The sequence below is a fragment of the Vicugna pacos genome, chromosome 1 (assembly GCF_048564905.1).
Source record: "Vicugna pacos chromosome 1, VicPac4, whole genome shotgun sequence".
Taxonomy (NCBI): Eukaryota; Metazoa; Chordata; class Mammalia; order Artiodactyla; family Camelidae; genus Vicugna; species Vicugna pacos.
In genome coordinates, this window is record NC_132987.1 from 27,998,587 (window position 1) to 28,021,933 (window position 23,347).

The following is a 23,347-nucleotide window of genomic DNA, read 5'->3' on the forward strand; positions in this document are numbered from 1 at the left end:
TCCCTTTAGAGATAAGACTTTGAAATAGAATAAAGTTGGACTTAAGAGGCACTTAGATCTATACCTGTTTACACTGTAGGCTTCTTCCGTATAGGGTTACATTAGTCTTCGTATTTATTCCTGTTGGCCTGGAAGTAGAATGAGATCACTGTTAGAACGAGTGTCCTTTGACCTCCTGTGGCCACAGGATACCAACAGCAGAGAAAGTAGCAATCAAGTCACCTCTTAGGTGGGGCGAGCTGAAAGTTGGTGTGTGATGGAAACACAATGAGGTGGACCACCCCCTGCCCAGTTTATCTCAAATGAAGCTCTTGGTTTTGTGTGCTGAGACAGCTGACCAAGACCTATGACATTTTCTTCTTCATTTTCACTTATTAAGGTTCCTATGATTCTAATAATAGGCAAATAGTTGTATAGATGCTGGAGAAATTACACTGGAAAATCTTAGCCTCTAGAATTATAAAAGATGCATCATGATATCCCCCAAATTAATTCCAGTTGAGTTAAGCATGTAATATAAATTCAGTGAATTACAAAAAGCAACATTTTTGTGTAGGCTTGATCAAATTTAAAAATTTAAGTACTGTAAAACTCCACTGTATGTATTAAATCTAGGTTTTCCCAAACATTTCCCCGTCACATAAAGGATTATCACTTAATGGAATAAATGCTCATAAAGCAATGCTTCCTCCTCAGAAAATTTTCCTTATAAACAGTTCCAAACCAGGGATTCCTGTGCTTGATTTTGAAGTTACAAAGACGTTTCACTGTACTTTAGAAACCTTTTCAGTTGGTTTATTTGGGTAAAGACGTTGTCAGTCCCTTTTCATGTTTTATGATGTGCAGGTGTTAAGCTGCTTTTGCCACGTGGAAAGTCAGCCTGCATTTATCTTCAAATGCAGTTACTGAAACATTTTTGTATTCCCCATCAGTGAAAGTTTTCAGTGTGCACAAAATGGTGACTCATAATCGAAACAGTTCAGTGCTTATTTTCTGTGGGTTTTAGTAAAATATTTATAAGCCAACCACAATATTTATACATCAAGACTGCAAATTTAATCTCTTCCATTGTGTCTGTCCCCAGTGCCATGCCTGTTACACTGATAGAAGGTGGACACTAGGCAAATGCTAGTGAAAGAAAAAACAGTCCGTTCTTTACTGAAGAATTCAGGTACATTAGCCACTTGTTATTTTATGGTTAATAGTTTTCTCTTAATGTTCGTTGTTATTTGTTGGCAAAATAAAAGTGCCTTAAGTTAAAAGTTTGTTTTGAGATCCATTAAAAAAAATCAGTATCAGTTCATAATGCATTTATTTACAAGTCCTGTTTTTTTTTTGCATGTCTATTATAAATTTAATATTATAAATGTATTCAAATTCATTTACATGCCTATGGCTGCCTTTGATTAAACTTCTTCCAAAAAATCAATTCTGTACAGATGTTGGCTTTTTTCAAGCAGTTTTAAGTCAGATGACTTGAATATACGTTGTTGCATAATCACTTCCAAGTGAATTCTTTGCTGTGCATTTGTATATCCCTGAATCCGAGGTTTGTGGGTTTTGAATGACTAGAGTACCTTGTGGGGGAAAAGACGGAATTCCGTGTGTCCTCACTTTGTTTGCCGCTGAGAACGGGGAGTGGTCAGGCATCTCCCAAGTGATTTCAGGCTTGGGGACTCCCAGAGCCACACAGTGGAGCTGAACAGCCACTCCTGTCCTTGTGAGGATGCTCCTGGGTAGGCGATTTGTAATTCGCGGAGGGTAGGCGACAACCATTACTGGAACAGTAATCAGTGCATGGCCAACACTATTTTGAGCTTTACAAATATAGTTTCCTCTGTCATAAGCTGTTGCGTCTTTGATGACTAATGTGCCGTTTTCATGCAGTATGTATTTGCCATTAATTTGAGGCCTGTCTATTACATAGCTACTTGGTACAGTCCATTTGATATTTGGCTTGGGGCTTCCATCAGCGACGCAGTGCAATGATACAGAGTCTCCACTGATACAGTAAACTGTTCCTCGTGTGTAAGTGAGAATAACTGGCTTCTGGCCAATTTCCAATATGATTAGCTTCTCAATGTAGCCAACTTTATTTCTGGCTGCACACCGGTACTTTCCTGCGTCGTCCCGACTTGTTTTATAAATGATAAGTGACCCGTTGCTTGCTATCAGATGCTGAGAATTTTGTGGTCCATTGGAAAACTGTGTGCCATTTGGTAAAATCCAGATTATTTCAGGTGGTGGGTTTCCATCAACAGAGCAATTCAACGCTGTGGCCTTTCCAAGCGGGGCAACTATTTTTTCGTTAAATGGATTTCTGAAGGTCGGTCTTCTCAGCATTTCCAGTACTTCTAACTGTACCACTAGCACACTCTCTCCGCCTTCGTTCCGAGCCACACAGATAAACTCGGCTGAATCCGAAAGCCTCACATTCCTAATTTCCAAGGTTCCATTGTTATGGACTGTGATTCTGCTTCCGTAGTATGGAGCCGTGAGGAAAATATTGTCTGGCATGATCCACATGATTTGAGGAGACGGTGTCCCTTCGGCTCTGCAGTCAAAGTGTTTCTTAGAATGCCTCACAGCCGTGGCTTTAATGACAGTTTTGTTTGTATACAGACCATTGATTAATGGAGGCTTGGCGACTACGTCTAGTTTGTACATTTTGGTGTCATCCCCACCAGGATTTCGGGCCACACAGACATACTCTCCAGAATCGAGCAGTTTCACTTTGTTGATGGACAAAGACCCGTTGATGTGAAACGTGTACCTATCTCTGGAGAATGAAATCATGTCATTGGAAGGCAGCAACCAGAATATTTTTGGCTTGGGCTCCCCAGTGACCTCACAGTCAAAGACGGCTGTGTCTCCAGCCCTGACTCTCGCGCTGGTCTTGTGACCCTGCTGGATCCGTGGGGCAGCTGTTACTACCGTTAAGTGGACTTTCATCTCGTCCTTCCCTAGTGTGTTCTGGGCATAGCAAGTGTAATCTCCTTCTTCTGCCATCCCAACTCTGTTGAAGTATAAGGTTCCATTGTCAAAGAGTGTGAACCTTCTGGTCCTGTGGCCACTGTCGTCAGCCTGCATGGCGTTGTTGATCATCGTCCCATCGGGCAAACTCCAGGATATCTCGGGCACTGGTGAGCCAGAAGCCTTGCAATCGACTTGGAAGTCTTTCCCGTGAAACACTTGCTTTTTAAAATGTTGCTTGTGGTCAATTTTGGCAGGTTTCCGTCTTAGGCTGACGTGCATCAGGATCAGATCATCCCCCATTTTGTTTCTTGCCACACACAAGTAATCCCCACCATCTTTTTCTGTCACTGATCCAATAGACAGGGATCCATTCGGGTAGACACGGATTCGGCTGCCCATTCTGAGGGGAAAAAAAGAGACTGATTTCAGTGTGCAGCTGTTAGCAAGGGGCAGGGAAATTGTCTCATTTACATAGGGTTAGCGTATGGACATTTTCTTAAACTGCTGCAATGAAATTAAAATCAGACTGGCTTATTAACTGTCTCTTAAGCTGTTCTGAAAGATGAAATTAACTGAATAGGCGTAATTTAGTGCAAACAAGTAGTATTTCTTAGATGGACTTCAAATGAATCTCCTTTGCATGGCTATTAGAAAAAAACATTTTAATTGTGAGGAGAATGTGAGAAATACCATTTCCTAGACCTATGACTGTCTTGACCACTTTACATATCAAATGATCATTTGGTGATATACATCAGTAAAGAAATTTTACACAAATTTACTTGCTCAGAAAAGATACTGGATTGTACTTTTTAAGGAGATGTTAGTAACTAAACAATTAGTTATTTGGTGATAAAATGCCAAGGTAAGCCTCGTTAGAAGCTTGCCGCAGCATGTGTCCTTTGCAGGCAGCTGTGAAGTGACTCTGGTCTCTGCATCGTATTGAACCGCATGAACACCATTTTTCTCTCTGAAGCCACTACACAGCCTGCCATTACCATTTTGAACCACCAGATGGCAGATCTTTCCTAGTAAAACAATCTAATTTTTCCAAGACTAGTGGAAACTTAAGTGCTAAAAACGCAATCAAAAACACCCATTCGTTTCTCTTCTAATTTTTGGCAACACGAGCTAATCAGAGAAACAAGAGGAAAAAGTGTGGATGACCTTACAAAGCATAACTGCTAACCAAGTCAAACAGCCTCAGGGCATTTTTTTTTATCTTCCAACAAACATACTGTAAGTAGGAAGAATGTTGTAGGACAACTTACAAGTGCCATGTTCTTTTTACTTATTTTTTTCTTCAAGCCTGGAAAGAATTTGTCTGGCATATAAACCAAGGAAAGATGATCATAATAGATGCACTTAATGAAGGGAAAGGAAACCTCCCAGGGTCTTTACATTTACTTTTTAATCTTCAGGTAGTTCCCCCACTATACAGCTGAAAATACTGATATTTAGAGAGACTTAGTACCTTGCTCTTTTCACCATGCTACCCTGCCATCTGCTGTCATCCTTCCCTAATGTTTTGTAAGAGCGCTGTTTCTCAAACCCGGGTGCACATTAAAGTCATTTGTATGAAATAGTACTGGTGCCTGCGTCCCACCTCCAGACTTGCTGACTTAATTGGCGTGGAGTGTGACCTTGGTATCAGGACTCTTAGTCCAAATGATTCTTATGTGCAGCAAAGTCTGAGAACCACTGCTCTAAATCTTTGTTCTCAATGCGGTTCCCTCATTACTTGCATCAGAATTTAAGATGCATATTTTCTGATTTCACGGTTCAGAGTTTCTGATTCAACAGATCTGGCCAGGGATCCAGGAACCCCCTGCTTAATTAAGTTTGGGAACTGGTCTCAAACTTGAGTGCGCACTAAATTCACCTGTTTAAGAACACAGATTGCTTGTTAAAACATATATTGGATTCAAGTTCTCAACTGATGCTAATGTTCTTGGTTGAGGGGACAATCCTTTGAAAGCCAGTGACTTAAAAAAAAAAACCGTCCCCCACCCAAAAACCTGATGCATCTGAAGTTGTAATATATAAAAAGAGACAGAACTATAGCTGTTTCCTTTTATAAACTGGTATTTTTAAGAGGAAATTTACTTTTGAAAGTGTTTTCCCTGAGTAGAGGAAAGAATTGTTTATGAAGATTAATGCACAGGCAAGTATCTGCAGTCTTCTAAAGCAGCACTTCTTGGACTTTATTGTGCATGTGATTAACCTGGGGATCTTTTTAAAGTGCAGATTCTGATTCAGCCCATCTGAGGTGCAGCCTGAAGTTCTGCTCTTGTAACAAGCTCCCAGGTCACGAGAAGCAAAGTTCTGAATCAGAGAAAACACAAATGCTGTGCTGAAGCATAGGTCACAAAAGTTATATTAAAAGTTGTGGAGGTAGGTCACTAGTGCTGAGTTGAGACGGTTAAAAAAAAAATATCCAGAAAAGGCTATTTTTAGTTCAGCTGACAAGTAGGCTTTTTTTTTCTTGCATTGGTTTCTGCATGGGTAGTGAAACTGTATTCAAAATTACACAGAATAACGAGCAGTTTCTGGGTAAACGAGAATCGCCAGCACATGCTGTAGAATTTCTTTTAAATGCATTAATTTCAGAAAAGAAGTGGCATTCAGCATTAATGCTGAATGCTTATAATGACTATAATTATAATGTTAAATACAAAAACTGGTAAGCCATTGAAAATATTTGATGCCATAAATGGGCATATGTATAGTAGCTAGCTAACAAGCATAAACATGACTTCTGAAATTTACATTTCATAACTCAGCATTTTTAAATTTTAAATCTAAATTAATTTCAATTTTAACATTTAGCCAGGCAATTTTGATGACTTATTTGAAAAACCTGAAAATTAACATTTACTTTGGAGTTAAAGATCACAAGTTAAATCATTAACTATATCCATTACTAACTTAGTTTGACACTAGAAAAAATATTCTAAGCATAAATTCATATTATGTATAACTTTTCCTACATGTATATTTTCTATTAATAGACACATAAAATGGAAATGCTCACCCCCACGTTTTCTGTCATATGAAAAAATCACTGCATGCAAATGGCAAATATTACATCATCTTTGAAAAGTAATAATTATAAGATTAGTCTATAGAGAAAACAGATAAAAATCAAGATGAATATGCCCATAACAGAACATGCTAGAGAGCGTGTGTATGTATGTGTCTGACACGGTCAGAGTGATGGTGGTCCTAAATACATTTCACCTTGTGGAGGCCTCAATGCTGTGACCTTTCATAAAGTGTTTTGCAATTTTAGGGCAGAATAAGTCAAGTACAGATTGTTCTAAAATTTAAAATGTTCAGTAGGAGACTCTGAAGAGTGAAATAATGAAGTACGTCTCTTCAGAACCTTGACTGCATTACAAAATCCCTTCTTAGTTTTGGAGAGGGAGATTGAGTACATTTACACAGTTGCCATTTTAAAACTGTCACTATTATGGGAGCAAATGAGATTTTTATTCTTTTTAATTACATAAACTCAGTAAGAAGTTGGCCCTTAGAGTTAGGCATATGAAAAGATTGGTTTTTATATAATTTATATTATTTTCTATTACTCTTGAAAGGATTAGGTCTCTTTAGAAAAACTTACTTTTATGTGCAGAGTCTACGTGCTGCCAGCCTCACGGTATCACATTTTCCACTTCAGAAGTTGTACAGCTAAATAGATAAAGAAGATAATCTCAACACAAAGGTATGGTTTACCTGTGCCACTGGTCGACGACGGCCTTAGATGGTAGCCTCCAGATTATTTTTGGTTTTGGTTCCCCGGTGGCTGAGCAGTTCAGTAGTAATTTGTCCCCTAAATTCACCTCCGTCCATTTCTGGGATGCAAATTCTATCCTGGGGATGGTCTCTCGCTCCTCCACTGTAAGAATTACCACTCTTCTTTCCGAACCAGTGGAGCTGGTAGCAATGCATTCGTAAGTGCCCCTGTCTGAAGAGGCTACATTTCTTATAAACAGAGTCCCATTTGAAAATAAGAACTTGGAATCGATCAATTGTAATGGTCTCACCTCAGTGCCATCGGAGAGGACCCAGTGAACGGCGGGCGGAGGAGTTCCTTTTGCAGTACAGGGCAGTTTCAAGCTTCCACCCCAGGTCCCTGCAACAACTTGCCTCTTTTGCTCCAGAATAACAGGCGGGGCTGCAACGACTTGTATTTTAACCAGCAGTGCGTCCTGGCCCACCGGGTTGCTGGCCACGCACTTGTAGAAGCCCCGGTCGTAAATGCTGATGAAGTGGATGAGCAGCGTTCCATCAGATGTCACCAGGGCCTGCCGATTCCCCTCGGATGATTCAGAGACCACTGTTTGGTTTGCAAGAATCCAGGAAATCGTAGGGCTCGGCCTACCTTCAGCCCTGCACTTCAGTTCCACCGTGCTTCCAGAATGGACTGTGATGTCTTTAGTACGTCTCTCCAGGATTCTGGGGGGATAGGAAACCACGGACAAGGTGACATGCAGGCGATCTGTGCCAAAAGGATTGGATGCTGAGCACAGGTACTGTCCACGGTCCTGAATGTCCACCCTCTGTATGGACAGGGTGCCATTGGGGAGCACCTGGAACCTGCTATTCTGTTTCCTTTTAGACAAATCAAGTCCTGATAAGAAGAAAGAAATTTATAGGCATAGGTCATCAAAGTTTAGACAGAAAACAAATAGTTAACATGGGAGTCTCAAGAGGAAGGCTATCTTTTTGTTAGGCTACTGGGAACAAATACATCTGAGTCTTCAGATTGCTAAAATTATTTCTGGATTTTTTCTTATCCCCATAATGTTAATATAAAAGCCAGATGGTTCAACACAAGGACCACTCTCTCTTTTTCAAACATTTCTTTGATCTGCTTTCAAAGCATTTCAAAAAAAAACAGCCTTAACATATGCTTTAAAACCTTCTATGGAGCAAAACACCATGCACGTATCAAACGAGGGTATTAATGGTTTCTGTGTCTTAGATAAATGTCATGTTGATGTTGATTCTTTGGCGATGTAACCCTGAAACATAACAGTATTTTGTTTTGTAACTAAGGAGGACTGGCTGTAAAGAAAGTTTCAAATACCTGATGAGACTCTGGTCCAGTGGATAGTAGGCTTGGGGTTTCCAACAGCCTCACAAGGAAGAAAGGCATCTGAGTTAGCAGGAACAGTAAAACTTGCTGCTTTTCCTCCAATGATCCTGGGCCTTTCAAATATATCCCTAGACAAAGACTCAAGGGGAAGGAGTTCGGAAGTTGTTGTTTTTTGAACTGGTGTCTTATCAAAGGTACTTTCCTTTGCATTCTTCTGTATATCCCAATTTGATGCATGAGTGGTGTCCTCTGGCAAACCTGGAGCAGGCAGTACGCTCACAACTGGCTTTTTGCCTTTTCCGGCAATTTCTGGGTGTGACTTGCGCCAAAAGTGGTTTTCTGACCAGAGAGAGGGAGTCAATTTAGAATTCTGTGGTTTAACTGTTATTAGTGCCGGCATAGGAGTAGAATGTAACAGAATGGAGTCAATGACGTGGGTGGTTCCAATGGTGAGTGTGGCATCTGGGTGAGTTTTGGGAGATGCTGCTGCTGACTGCTGTGGATTAGCATTGTGCCTTGAAGATTCATGTGGCTCAACCATTGTACTTATCCTCATCCTGAAAATGGGAGTTGTCAGATTGTCAGTAACTTGACTTTGGTTACTCAAGGGAGGGGAGGTGGGAATTGGCACTGAAGTGGCACTGGCGCTTAGGAATGGTGGCGTGGATGCACGTCTGATGATAGTCGTGGTACTTTGGTGTGGTTTGCTGGACAAAGTGGTTTCAGAAGCAGCTGTGCTCTTCAAAGTCTGAGTACTTTCCTGGGGTGGTTCTTCAATTACACCTGTCAGATTAAAGGGTCTCGGATGAAGACCTATTGTGCTTAACATTTCTTTTATGTTGTCTACAGGGGAATGAGTAAAAGACACAGTGGGCTTGGTTGAAGTTTCAGCTGCGGTTAGAACAGGAGGTGTCACAGTGGTGGATGTAATGAACCCAGAAGTCTGACTGGGAGAGGTGTTTGGGTCATTCCAGTTCTTCAGAGGCTCCTTTTCCCCTTGTCCTTTTTGTGCTCTGGGTCTGGCTATTTGGGTTTTGTTGATAATGACAGATGCTGGGGTGGTAGGACCAGTTGTCAGTGTGGCTGTTTGCATTGATAGGAAATTTGTACTTGATTCTTCACTTAAGGCAGGGTAACTGGGTAGGAAGGGCAGCTCCTTTGCTGTTCGGCTTCCCCCAGGACTGTGTGTTTTAGTGGTACTGTGATGAGTTGCAGCTGATGTCATGGGTGGACTTTGCATCACACTTGCTGAGAGTGTTGTGGAATGGAAGGCGGAAACTTTATCTGTGGGTAAAGCAGGAGCTATTTTAGGAAGCACCATGTCTGTGCTTTTTTGGGAACCGAATTTATGCTGATTCTTTAGCTTTTCTTTTTGGATACGGTTATTTACAAATATCTGATACCAGGGAATTTTTCTTCTTAAAAATCTTGTAACGGCTATAGTAGTAGGCAAAGGTGGCTTGATGGTGGGACCTGGAAGTGGCGATACAATCACTGAGTCTCTTTTAGCTTCACTCGTGTTAGACTCGCTTGGGTAACTAGTATTTGTCATACGAATTTTTTCCATAGATCTGGCTGTTGGGGCACGAGTCATGACTGCACTAGTTGGAGTCACTTGGGTGCTTTCAGCGCTGAAATATTTTATTGTGGGTGTTGTTTTCTCAACACCTACATTTGGTTTGTTCTCAGATAGTAATGATGGATTGTGGACTGGAGTTGTAGATTCTTCTGCTGTGACTCTGGCAATTTCAGCTTTGGGGAGGGTGATGGGGGGAGAACTTGGAAAAGGCAGTGCTGCTGCAAGAGTGGTGAGTCCCTCTCGGGGAGAGCAGGATGGGCATCCCACATTGAGCTCGGTGGCTGAAAGTGCAGTAGTCTTTTCTTCAGAAGAACCTCTCAGTGTTGGCCTCACAAAGCTGTATCTATGCTGTCGGAGAATCGGAGTTCTATATGGGCTGATAATTCGCCCCCTGTTCCAAATTCTCCTCCGTCTTCCAAAGCGTCTGGACAGTTGCACATTAATTGTACTATTTCTAGGAATCTGTAACTGAGAATGAGCAGCAGTGTATGGGCCCGAAGGGAGCTTAGAGATGCTAAGTTTTTGAGTAATGTGAGAATGGGAGTGATTGCTCCTGGGTTTGCCGACTCTTGGTACAGATGTCTGATGACTGTTCGTGGCATTGAATGACGCTAAAAATATGTCAGCTTTGCTGTTAGCACTAGTAAGCATTTTGATATGGACATCTTTGATCGTAGCCCCCCCAGTTACTGGGGGTGCACTCTGCAAATGCTCTTTTGTCCCCACATAATCAACATTCTGAAACTGAGTTGCTTCAGATCGTAGAGCAAAGACAGTAGACAAATTCTGGCTGGCTGTGCCTTGCATTTTGCTTGATGTGGTTGGGTTTATCTTGTTGGACATGGCTCTAGTTTTAATAGTAGTAGATGGTCTGAAATCTGTCGGGTTTTCAGGTGGTAGTATCTGGGGACTCACAACTGGGGAGACTTCGGGGCCAGCACTTGTCATGGGGCTATCAGGTAATTTTCTGGAATCAGCGGTCACTGTCCTTGCTACAATGTTGGGAGTTTTTGTTGCCAGGACCGTAGCTTCCTCATCTGGAAGGAGCATGCCTGAGGAGTCTACTTCCTCAGCAGGTATTTCCAGGAGTTGGGTGATTGGTGGAGATGGCTTTGCTGTGGTACTTTCTCCCTTCTCTGGCGTGGTGGTCTTTTTAGCTTTCTCCAAAAGTGCTGCCCAGTGCTGTGGGTCAACTTTCCGGGCAGAGGGAGGGAACTGCCTCCTGTGCTCCCTGAAATGTTGGCTGGCTGACTGTCCACGCCGCTGGTGTGTTAACACCCTATGTTTATACTTCTTATTTGCATTCAAGATTTGTTTTCCAGCCTCAGCTCCCGTTGGAGAAGATGTGGGGAGCTGTGCAGCAGGTGGGTCCTTAAGCTGAGCAGTGGGACTGGGCTCATCAAGTCCAGATCCATCTATTTCTGTATTATGCTCCACTGGCCTTTGACCTTTTGTTTTGACTGAAACTTGGTTAATTAAAAAATCAACCCCCGATGGGTTGGCTGCTACACACCAATAATAACCCTGATCTTTCTGACTGACCTGTGGTATTTTTAGTGTGCCATTGTGAAGAACTTGTTTATCTCTTGTGGACTGGTGGAGCACAGTGTTTCCGGGAAGAACCCAGCTAACAGAGGCATCTGGGGTACCAGTAGAATGGCATGGAAGGTCAAGTGTTTCACCAATGAAGACTGTATGGTGAGCCCCATTTTCCTGATCAGCTTCTATGTAGGGCTCTACCACAGTAATCCTGTAGGTGAGGATGTCTGCGTCATTGTAATTGGTGCTTATGCAGTGGTACACGCCTGTGTCAAAACTATCAGCCATCTGGAGTTCCAGTTTTCCACTTTTGTCTATCAGGATCCGCCCATCCTCACTAACATACGGGGCTCTCACTTTACTTCCATCAGCCAGAAGCCACTCCAAATGTGGGGGAGGGTCTCCTTGGCCTGGGCAGTCTAGGTCAATGGTCCCACCAACCAAAACAGTGTGTTCCAGCTTAGTACTGTTATCCCTGGAAATCATGGTCCACTTATGTTTCTCTGGCCTCATCTCTTCCCTCGGTAAAGTGATGTGAGCATTGCTCGAGTACTGGATCTGCAATGTACCGAGTGTGGTGGCAGTTCTGTTTAGCTGCAAGGAGATTTGGTCTTGCATTAACCAAGGGGGATCTGCTCTGAGATCAGCCTCTATATTGGTGAAGATGTTTTCAGGCTTCAGTACCACCTGTTTGTATTTGTAGCAGAGTTGTGGGGTTTCAGTGAGCAAGTGGCTCCTTTCTAGTATCAGAGGAGAGTCACTGTACAAAGCCAGAACTTGCCACACTGGCTGAATGTGACTGTAATCTAGGTGACATGCCAGAAATGTTGCAAATGATGCATTTAGCACGATGTGGTCATTTTCTTCAGTGAATACAGTGGATGATGTCATTGAGGGTTTTGGGATACTGCAGACCATGTTAGCTTCATTTCCAGACTGGTCTGTCATATTCAAAGTGAGGGAGCCGAAGGGTGCCATGAAATCTTGGGGAGAGATGGACACAGAACTGCTGTCTTCCGAAACAGTCAGGCTCTTCAGTTTCAGGGAGGGGTCAATGGTTGGCTTGGTACACAGGAAGGCTGCAGCTGGGACTATAACCAGGGGCTTCCCTTTAGAGGTCCCGGGGTTCATGCAAAGTGGACACTGCTGAGGATTTGAGGGACTTCTGTCTTTTTTGCATTTTATTATGTCTAGAAAAGAGGACAGTTGGGCTTTATGAATAAACATTTGAACATTTTGGATAAATAGCTTTTGCTAGAATTTAAAACAATTAGAAAATTTTAGTGTTCGATAGAAAGTCTCCTACTTTTTTTTTGTCTTTGGGTTGATTTCTAAAAGTGATATTGTCTATATACCCAGTCATAATATTATATCCATAAGCACAATGATTTTGTTTGGTTCACTGCTGTATTTCCCATGCCTAGAAAGCACCTGATATACATTTGGCACTCAGTAAATATTGGTTAGTTTCCTTAGATAAGGAAACTAAATGATATGCTTATATTTGTCACCTTTTATTTATTTATCTGTTATTTAGTTCTGTTTCTCCATTTTAATGTTTTAAGACTCAGAGAACTTTGCTGTCCTTTAAGAGATAACCTGTTTGATAAATTACCATTTATAAGTCCTTGGATATAATGAAAATCCCACGTTTCTCTCTATTACCGAAAGAGCAATGAATGAATGATACCATATCTTGGCCTGGTCTAGCTTAGTTGCAAGTCAGCCTTTTGATGGTGAATACCAAATGAGTCCACCATTCACTTATGGTCTTAATTGTGTGTGTGCATAATAATTAGCCAAACCCATTAGGGCCAACATTTCTGTCATGTCTAAATAATCAAGTGTTCTCCTTTGACTGAAATGCCTTATGATCATTCTACAAGATTTCTTAATCAGTCACATCAACTTCTACTTTGAAATTTTTTTCATCTATCCCAAGAGATAATAAAACAAGAGCCTACCATATGCTGCCCACAAGAGACTGAGTGAAGGACAAAGTGATTTCATGCAAATGGAAGTGACAAGAAAGCAGGGGTAGCAATACTCAAATCAGACAAAATAGACTTTTAAAAAAGGCCATAAAGAAAGATAAAAGAGGACAATATATAAAGATCAAAGGAGCAATATATAATGAAGAGTACATTACACTCATTAACATTAGGGGAGCACCTAAATATATAAAACAAATACTAACAGATATAAAGAGAGTAATTGAAATGGGGACACACTAATAGTAGACTTTAACACCTCACTAACATCACTGGATAGATGTTCTAGACAGGAACTCAGTAAGGCAATGGAGATACTAAATGACATAATAGAACAGTTGGACTTAGTTGATACTTTTAGGACATCACAGTCCAAAAAACCAGAATATCCATTCTTTTCAAGTTTGCATGGAACATTCTCTAGGATAGACCACATTCAGATACAAAAGAAGCCTCAACAAATTTAAGAGGATAGAAATTATTTCAAGCATCTTTTCTGACCACAATGACACAAAATTTATGGGATGCAGCAAAAACAGTCCTAAGAGGGAAGTTGACAGCGATACAGGTCTTCCTCAAAAAAAAAAAAAACAACAAACAAGAACAATCACAAATAACCTAATCTAATCTACCGCCTAAAAGAATTAGAAAAAGAACTAACAACACCTAAAGTCAGCAGAAGGAAAGAAATAATAAATACGTAAGAATCAAACCAAGAGCTGGGTTTTTCAAATAGTAAACAAAATTGACAAACCTCTGGCCAGGCTCACCAAGAAGAAAAGAGAGAGGACACAAATAAACAAAATAAGAAAGGAAAATGGAAAAATTACAACCAACATCACAGAAATACCAAAAACCATAAGAATACAATGAACAACTATATGGCAACAAATTGGACAACCTAGAAGAAATGGACAAGTTTCTGGAAACATACAATCCACCAAAACTGAATCAAGAAGAAACAGATTAATTTGAACAGACTGATCACTAGAAATGAAATAAAAACTTACCCGTAAACAAAAATCCAGGACCAGATGGCTTCACTGGGGAATTCTACCAAACATACAACAGAAGAGCTCATACTGATCCTTCTCAAACTCTTCCAAAAGACTGAAGAGGAGGGAATATTCCCAAACTCATTCTATGAAGCCACCATCACCTTGATACCGAAGCCACCATCAAAAGAGAATATTACAGGCCAATATTGTTGAATATAGATGCAAAAAATTCTCAACAAAATATTAGCAAGCAGAATCCAACAACACAAAAAAGATTATACGCCATGATCAAGTTGGGTTCACCCCAGGGACACAAGGATGATTCAACATATGCAAGTCAGTCAACATGATACACCACATTAACAAAAGAAAGGCCAAGAGATTCTCATACCTTCATTTGCCTCATTTGGCAGCCTTTTGCACATACCTCAGTAGTCAGGTGTAACACAGCTTCATCTAGTTGTAGGTACCTTCCATTCTTAGGTTCCATAAAGCTCTAGGTGTTGCTTTTCTGTGAAATATGAATTTGTGGCCATTTTGCTGACAAACATTTGTTTTATAAATATTAAATTTATGTTCTGCTGCTCTGTTTCCAGGTCTTCCTATATACATAATAACTTCTTATTTTAATGCCAAAGTAGGGTGTAATAACATTTTAAGTGGCAAACTTAACATATGTAATACAACAGGATGGAAAGGATGAGATGGATACAGGAGATAATGAAGCTGGTAGAACCAATAAGAATGAAGATGTGTTGAACACAGAGGGTGATTGAGAAGAAGAGTGTAGGGAGACACAGTCTTAAGTTTGGTAACTGGATTGGTTTAGACAGACTCACTGGAGGAGGATCAGTTTTGATGAGAAGGGAAGAACATTGTGCCCAAGCAACAGGGTAGCCCATTAAAGGTCTGCCATTTTGGTGAAGTCAGAAGCCTGAAAAGTCTTTTAACTCAAGGAGCATCCTAAGCCTTTCCAAATCATAGAAACCTCCTCTTTCAGGCATTTCAGATATCATGTCCCCATTCATTTAAATATACTGCTCTGGTGAAACTATTTAAAATGACTGGTCACTGAAATACTTGATAAGAGGTAGAGGATTTTACCTGACAAAACGCAGCCAGGGACTTCCACCTGTTCCACGTAGTAGCTCCCATATCATGCATTACACACAGCATTTAAAAGAAGCACTACACTACTTAGATTTCATTTGCTACAGTGGCTGGACGGGGTCAAATCACCTTCCCATCTGTGCACTTAGTGCGACAGGTAATGCTACATGTATCTGGCTACTCAGCATTCTTCAGCACATTTTAAAGTCTCAACTTACACAGAGGAGGTTGCTGGCAAGCCTGCAAACCTCTGTGAGCACTCATGAGAGCCTCTTCTCAACCACCCACTTAACCAGTACCCTGGGCTCAGGCCCTGCTATTGCAAGGAACATGATGGACTCCTGGCTTAATTAAACCTCATCACAGAATTAGCCTCACATCTTGGTTTGATTATTGCTAGGCCCTGGACATCAGGTATTTTACCTCAGATGCAAATCTGATCACGTTCTTTCCATTCTCTCCATCACACTAGGTTCCATTCCCGCAGAAGTGCCTTCCATTCCTCAGCCCCGCCATGCCCTATGAGGCTCCGGCGGAGGCTACTCCTTGTACTTCCAATGCACTCGCTGTCTGACACACCCTCTTCCATCACTGCCTAGCTGCTTAGCTCCTCCATGACCCAGCCGCAAGAGTACTGCTTCTGCGTGGGCTCCCTGCTTTGTGTTCTCCTGGTACCTTCCACTTCTTCCTAGCCCTCCTCACCCACTAGTAGAATGACTTGTCTACCTGTCTGTCTTGCATAAGACTAAGCCCCATACTGTTCAGTACTCTTCATCTGTATGTCCCTAGTCCTGGCCAGTGGACGGTCAGGAAAGATTGGAAGAAGAAAGGACAGTCTAAATCTGAGAGCCTATTTCTTCCACATTTTAACTTACAAATTAAGATGTGTCTTACAACTGAAGGCATTTTCAGTAGCAGATGACCCGCTGGCAGTCTTGATATAGCTATCACTGCCTGCACACACACAAGTACTGTCATAGCCATTTATCCACATTGTTTTCTCTTCAACTGAGTTACATGCACTGTTGGCATTACATATATTAAGTTTGCCGCTTAAAGTGTTTTTCATTAAAATTACATTTTGCTTTGGCATTAAAATAAGAAGTTATTATGTATATAGGCAGGCTTGGAAACAGCAGTAAGACGAATTTAAAATTGTGAAACAAATGTTTGTCAGAGAAATAGTCACAAATTCATATTTCATACAAAAGCAACATGTAGGGCTTTGCCAAAACTAAGAATGGAAAATACCCACAAATAGATGAAGCTGCGTTGCACCCAACTACTGAGATGCGTGCAAAGGGAGTGCCAAGTGAGGCAACGGAAGGTAAAAGAAAGTGTCAACCTCTTGGAGTAGATGAAAAAAATTTCAAAACAGAAGTTGATGTGACTGATTCATGAGTCTCATAGAATGATCCTTAAGGCATCTCAAAGGATATTTGATTATTTAGACACACTGAGAAATGTTAGCCCTAATGGGTTTGGCTCATTTATATATACACATACACATACACACATATATATGTCACATACATATACACACATATATCACACAGTTAAGACCATAAGTGGCTCGTGGACTCGTTTGTTGTCACCAGCAAGATGGCTATTTAATTGATAAAAGCTTAGTTTAACAAAAATTACTTAGTACCAATATGCTCTAGGCACATTCTAGGGGATCGAGATAGATAAATTCGAGATAGATAAATTAGACATAGGAAAGGCAACAGACATTTAATAAATATAATGAATGTTACCCATTGAAGACTGAAGTGCGGACAAGCTGGGGAAGTGGGGAAATGATGATGCAGAAGCAGAGGAGCAGCCAGGCTTCCCAGGAGGGCGAGTGCTGAGCAGTCGGTGGCTGCTCCACTTACATTTGTGTCATTTTTTTAGATTACACATGTAAGTGAAATCATACATTTGTCTTTCTCTGTCTGACTTACTTCACTTAATATGATAATCTCCAGGTCCATCCATGTTGCTGCAGAACAAATTTACGGTTATCAAAGGGGAAAGCGGGGAGGGATAAATTAGGAGTTAGGGATTAGCAGATACAAACTACTGTATACAAAATAGATAAACAACAAGGTCCTACTGTATAGCATGGCGAAGTATATTCAATATCTTGTGACAGCCCATAATAAAAAATATGAAAAATAGTATATATAAACGTATAAATGAATCACTATGCTGTACACCAGAAACTTGTAAATCAACCCTTCATGGCAAATCCTACTTTCCACGACACAGCAGCTTTTACACTGACTGCTGCTTCTCTGTGTCCCACCAGAAACATGGTTAGAGCAGAGACAGAGCTCTCGGTAGTTCCACCACTGAGCACAGGGCCTTGAACAGAACTCCAAAAAAATATGTATTGACTGAATAACTAAGAGGAAGATAAGAGGGAAGGATTCTTATGGTTCATGGGAAGAGTAACGCACATATTTCTCATTTCCCAGTTTTGCCAAAAGCCAGGAGGCTTGTTGACCTGAAACAATGAAAGATTAATTCATTCTTGAATTAAGACAGTTCATTCTCACTGCATTATTATTTAAACTTCACTTTCTTTCCAGCTAAATTACCTTGGCCACCCTACTCACTCATAAAACATCTCCAGGCAGATTTCTTCTATTAAATTAGGACAACGAAAGAAACAGTCTAGATACCTGGCTTCTCCTGTATCCAGTCAGACAACCATTTCAAATGACAGTCGCAGGTCCAGGGATTCCCATGAAGATAAAGGCTTTCCAGGTCAGGCATATAGGAGACCACCTCTTGAGGGAGGGAGCTCAGAAAGTTATCAGACAAGTATAAGTACTTAATGAAAGATGTTTTAAATATCCGGAGGTAACGTAAAGAGACAAATGTATCTGGATGGAGCTTAGTGAGCTGGTTTCCTTCCAACTGTACCAGTCGGAGAGAGGTGAGTCCATAAAAAACCTCTGGGTTTATAAATTCAATATTGTTGTGATCCATATGCAACCGTGTTAAGCTCCTGAGACCATAAAAAGTGTCCTTCTGAAGTTTTCGAACTTTGTTATAGCTCATTTTTAATACCTAAGAATAAAAAGAACATGCTTATTTTGTCAAAGGAATTATCACAAAAGGGAAAATCATATCAATAATAAAACATACACTGAGATTAATCCAATGCAGTATGTGTACCTGGTTTCGATCCTAACTTAAACAAACTAGTTGTAAATTAAATATAAGAATATCAGGGAAATTTGAACATTTGATGATAACTGAGGAATTACTGCTATGATTTAACATACAATAATGAGATTGTGGTTATTTTTTAAAAGATTCTTTAACTTTGAGATACGTATTGAAGTACTTACAGATGAAACATTATGGTGTCTTGGATTTGTTTCAAAACAATGCAGTGAAGTGGAACAGTAGTGGGTGGAGGTACAGGTGAAAGAGGATCTGTTATGTGTTGATAACTGCTGAAGCTGGGGGGTGCTACGCTTGGGTTTACTGTATTATTCTACCTCTGTAAATGGTATGCTTTTGAAAAATCCTATTGTGGAAATTTTCAACCAGATGCAAAAGTATCTTATTTTTTCAAGTAAATTCACTTCAAGTAAATTTAAGATAGTTCAATTTAAGATTTCTTGAACCTGAATTTTTCATAATTATACTGATTTTATCTTTCACACTTTTGACATACAATTCACATGCCATAAAGTTTACCTTTTAAAACAGTGTAAGTCGGTGGCTGTTCGTAAACTCACAGACTTGTGCAACCGTCTCCACCATCTAATTTTAGAACATCTTCATCGCCCCCAAATAAAAACTGATACCCATCAGCAGTCACTTCCCCTCTCCTCTTAGGCAAATCCACAGAAACAAAGTTAGCGGTTTTCTAGGTCTATTTCTCAACATTTAAAATAATGATATGTTACGTGGTCTTTGTGCCTGGCTGTTTTCAGTTAGCCTAATATTTTCAAGACCAATCCTTTTGTAAAATGTGTCAGCCTTCCATTACTTCCCATTGCTGAATAGCTATTCCATTGTGTACATAGGAAGAATACTCTGTTTATCCACTTATGGGTAGATGGGCATTTGGGGTGTTACCTACTTTTTGGCTATTATGAGTAATACAGTTATAATCAATTTTGAATTGAAATTAAAATAATTTTTGAATATTTCAATAGTGTGTGAGTATTCTCCAGTTCTTTCTCCCAAAAAGAAAAGAAAAAGAAATGGTAGTAAAAACAATGATTTCTCATCATATTTTCCTGATTTGACCTAATCTGTCATCTCTGTTGAGAATGCTTTTCTGGAATGCCAAGTTTCCTAATAAGCAAAGAAAATTTAAATTGGCAACATGGAACAGCTTTGCCCCAAATATTACCAGACTCGATGTTCATCAATATCTACTGAAAACCTGGTCAAGAAAACAAGTATGTGTGAATTCCATGAAGGGTATGTATCCCATCTAGTCCTCTGAAGACATATGTTCCAAATAAAGTCTGATAAAGCCAAATCAACAGAATCACATATCTAGACTTAAATCTATGGCTTTATACAGGCCTGGTATGATGTGAAAAGGCTCTCTGCACCCTGGCATTTTATCTAAGGGTAGAACTGACTTAATTTTATTACACTGTTTTATGAGGAGCTTTGGGAGATTTTTTTTTTCTAGTTTAAAATCAGATGTGATTGCACTTTTCCTTAACAGTAGTTTTAATTTATTACAAAATTAATAGACATCATAAATTGAGTTAGGTTCCCAAAAGCCTCAAGTCCTGCCTACAGCACATACTGATCTTTATGTCTGCATTTCCCTGCACTCCCTTTGTCCTTGTTCCTAACATTTCTTCTGCCTTTTACTTCCTCACCTACTGGAGTGGTGATTCTTACACTATTTGATGCATTCTTAGAAGTCCCCATAACAATTTTTTTTGAACCAGGCAATGCATAAATAAAGTGAAACTTAAAAAAGTATATTACTGCCTTATAGAGAGCTAACTTCTGTGTAAAGAAAATTATTTTTAGAAACTACATTCAGTACCCAGATGAACAAGAGTGGAAGTAGCCTTTCAGGGCTACATTTTAAAGGTTTAGTAATTCCTGGGCTTTGGGGGGTTTTTTTTTGTTTGTTTTTTCTTTTTACTTTCTTTGAGCCTGAAGTGTGAGAAAATCAGCATTTTCTTATTATTCTAATACCACATAGTGTTGCACTGAAATAATTAGGTTTTTGACATTTTCTCTTGATGTCTACTACATTACAGAACGTGGATTCTCTTGGAACAGGTGGCTTTTGGAGGCACATCTCGCCTCGTTAACCAGCCCCTTCCCCACACCAGCCTCACCTGCAAGGCCTGCAAGTCAGAGAAGGTCTTAGCAGGGATTGTGTGGATGCCATTGCTGTGAAGCATTAGTAGCTCCAACTTGTTCAGACCAGAAAAATCCGTTTCCATCAATCTAACCAAACTGTTATACCTGAAATAAAAACGTCATCCTAGGCATAAGTCTGTTAACTAAAGTTCAAATGTCAAAGAAAAACCCAACACACACACACATAAAACTGAATCCCTCTTTTCCCCCTGTGCTGTAAGGAGATAATCCAATGCTTGAAATATTACTGAAATTCATCAGACGCCACGGAAGGTAAATGCTCTACCCAACCTGTGCAGTCTCAGTTACAGTCACCCCATTCATATTCCTGGAACATGCCACATCCCTTCCCATTTTCAAACCTTTGTGCATATGCTATTCTTTCAGGTTGGAATGCCCTTGACTCTGGCTCTATTTGTGAACACTGTTCCCTAATGACACGGCCCCTTGTTCTTCCAAGCGGACTATATCATCATGAAACAGTAGTTAAGAAACCTGGGCTTGGAAGCTAAAGGTTTTGGGTACGATTATGAACTCAGGCATCTGGGAATGGTGCCCACCCTGGGTAAAATCAGCAACCTTTCTGTGCCACAGTTTCCTTGTCCGTAAAATGCAAATAACGGACTCTACTCCAAAGGGGTTAGGAGGATTAAATGAATGAATACATGAAGAGCGCTTCATTCAATGCCAGGACACAATGAAGAATGTTTGCTATTCCAATTATTGATTGTTCCCAGGGCACTTTATATGCTCTCTTACAGTTACCAAGTTGTACTGACTGTCCTCTCCCTTTAACAACGGCTTCTGTTAGTGACCACTGTATCCTGTTCATCGTTGTATCCCTGGTACCATCATTGTGTTTGGCACATAGTAGGTGCTAATGTCAAATGATGCTAAGTCCACTGGCATGTGCATTCACACACACAGCTTTTCGTGCAGCTTTAAAATATAGTTGCCCTTTAACAGATTTAATTAGGTATTCATTTTTAAAGTATTTTTAGTAAGTCAGTTTGTATGGGAAAAAGTCCAAGGGCCTTAAAAATAATCCAGCTGACTTTTCATACATATCTTTTATATACAGGAAGACACTTCCTGTTGTCCTGTTATTCCCCACTGATATATCCTTAATTCTCAACTGGAGCTGTATTAGATTTTTAGCAAAAATGTAGCCAGAATGAAACTTTTCTATAATCACGAGTCTCTCAACTTACCAAGTGTGACGTCAGGTCCTAGGAGAATTCTTCTCCTAGTAACAGTTTATCAGGAAGAATTTTCTTACTGCCCCTAACAAGCTTAAGATTCTCTTGCACTTATTTCAGAAGAGAAATATTGCTAAAATAACTGGTTAATCTCCCAAAGTCACAAGTGTTTGGGGGATGAGTCACCAGGGTAATCAATCCCTCCTTGAGAAGGGATCAAGACAAGGGCCCCCACGTACCCTAAGTTGATACGTTCCACATTGGGTGGGATGCTGTCAGGGATGGACGTCAGGTACCGAAACGTGCAGTGCACCTCTGTAGGCACGTAACAGGCACAGCGGCGAGGACAGGCCCTGCCCCCGGGGGCAGCCACCAGGCAGATCCCAGCAAAGGAGACCAGTAAGTTAGTGATTCCCCTGCCTTTCACCTTCATCCTGAAAAAACATCACACCTCAGAGTTATAAATACGGTTTGAGCAAAGTTCCAGTGTGACCACCCAGAGTCACTCTGGTAATCTGGGACACCTTCCTGAAAGGTCATAAGGGGCCAATTTCATTCACAGCTTTTCTGGTGAAGCTTACTCTTTACAAAGCCACAGTGTGTTCTGGCCTCATGTGGACCTTTGTGATCAAGTGGGATATTTGTTATTGTGCAAAGTCTTTTTTACAGATTCTCACTTCTTAATGAAAAGCAGCAATCCCTATTACTTAGAGTCCTCAAAAAGAGAATTTGGAGACAATAATGAATATACTGTGACAAATGAAATAGACAGAGTTTCCTGTTTATACATTGGTTCTTTTAGACTAAGCTTTTAAAAACTTCATTATAAAACAAATACATGTGCAACCTAAAAAATTTAAAAACTGTAAATAAGTGGAATAAAGAAAATAAAATCACTCATACTCCCACTACCCAGATACAATCAGTAACATTTTACTGTCTTTCATATATTAGATGTGTATGTTTCTGTGTATATATCTGTGTGTATATGATCAAATGAAGTTTCGTAACATTTTTATCACTGAACATGTTTTTTTTTCATTTTATTAAACCTTCAAAAACATTTTTAAGAGATACAATAATCCACTGAAAGGAAGAATAAATCTTCTAACATGTCTTCAAGTCCTTGCCAAAAAAGACACATTGGACACTTCACTGCCAAATGATGACCATAAGTAACGGTAACTGACTGGCAGCGAGGGCTTAAACCTTGCACCTGTGCCACAGTGGGCCACGCTGACCCTTGCAGGCATGATGCTATCTGCTTTTGCTCTGTTTAGAACATCCCTCTGCTCCTTTCTTTGGTCCCTTTCCCACCGTCTCACGTCTGCCATGGCGGTAGGCGAGCATAACCAGGGAAGAAACATGCTCAACTTGCTGGAAAAATTGGTGTCTGTTACCAAAATGTGGGGCAAGCCCAGGGATCCAAACCTAATTTTTGCCTGAAATTCAGAACATACAAAGGTTGTAATAAAATTACCCTTTCCTAAGAAAAGTGACCT

General features: G+C 40.3%; 2 protein-coding genes and 1 long non-coding RNA gene across 22 annotated transcripts in view; 2 read left to right on the plus strand and 1 right to left on the minus strand.

Annotated features, from left to right (window-relative positions):
* MED12L (mediator complex subunit 12L) overlaps positions 1–5,267 on the plus strand; it is a 295,438-nt gene extending 290,171 nt beyond the window's left edge. The window contains exons 46-47 of one of the 3 annotated variants that reach the window (XR_012071818.1): positions 1,085–1,171; positions 5,224–5,267. The gene's annotated coding sequence lies outside the window, so the exon portion shown is untranslated. Of the gene's footprint in view, positions 1–1,084; positions 1,172–5,223 lie in introns of those variants that run through there. The other 2 variants (XR_012071816.1, XR_012071817.1) reach the window with 2 other exon arrangements.
* IGSF10 (immunoglobulin superfamily member 10) overlaps positions 1–23,347 on the minus strand; it is a 206,289-nt gene that overhangs the window by 2,604 nt on the left and 180,338 nt on the right. For 15 of the 18 annotated variants that reach the window (XR_012071792.1, XR_012071801.1, XR_012071805.1 and 12 more), the window contains 6 exons: positions 22,085–22,279; positions 20,622–20,751; positions 17,967–18,357; positions 8,072–12,388; positions 6,715–7,612; positions 65–3,376 (listed from right to left, as the gene is read on the minus strand). Coding sequence is in view for 1 of the 18 variants with exons in the window: in XM_072959101.1 (XP_072815202.1) it covers positions 115–128; positions 1,578–3,376; positions 6,715–7,612; positions 8,072–12,388; positions 17,967–18,357; positions 20,622–20,751; positions 22,085–22,278 (7,743 nt within the window). In the remaining 17 variants the exon portion in view is untranslated. Of the gene's footprint in view, positions 1–64; positions 3,377–6,714; positions 7,613–8,071; positions 12,389–17,966; positions 18,358–20,621; positions 20,752–22,084; positions 22,280–23,347 lie in introns of those variants that run through there. The other 3 variants (XR_012071804.1, XM_072959101.1, XR_012071812.1) reach the window with 3 other exon arrangements.
* Positions 6,606–8,075, plus strand: LOC140695972 (uncharacterized). Its single transcript, XR_012071843.1, has 2 exons — positions 6,606–6,703; positions 7,143–8,075. It is a non-coding gene; the product is annotated as an uncharacterized lncRNA (long non-coding RNA).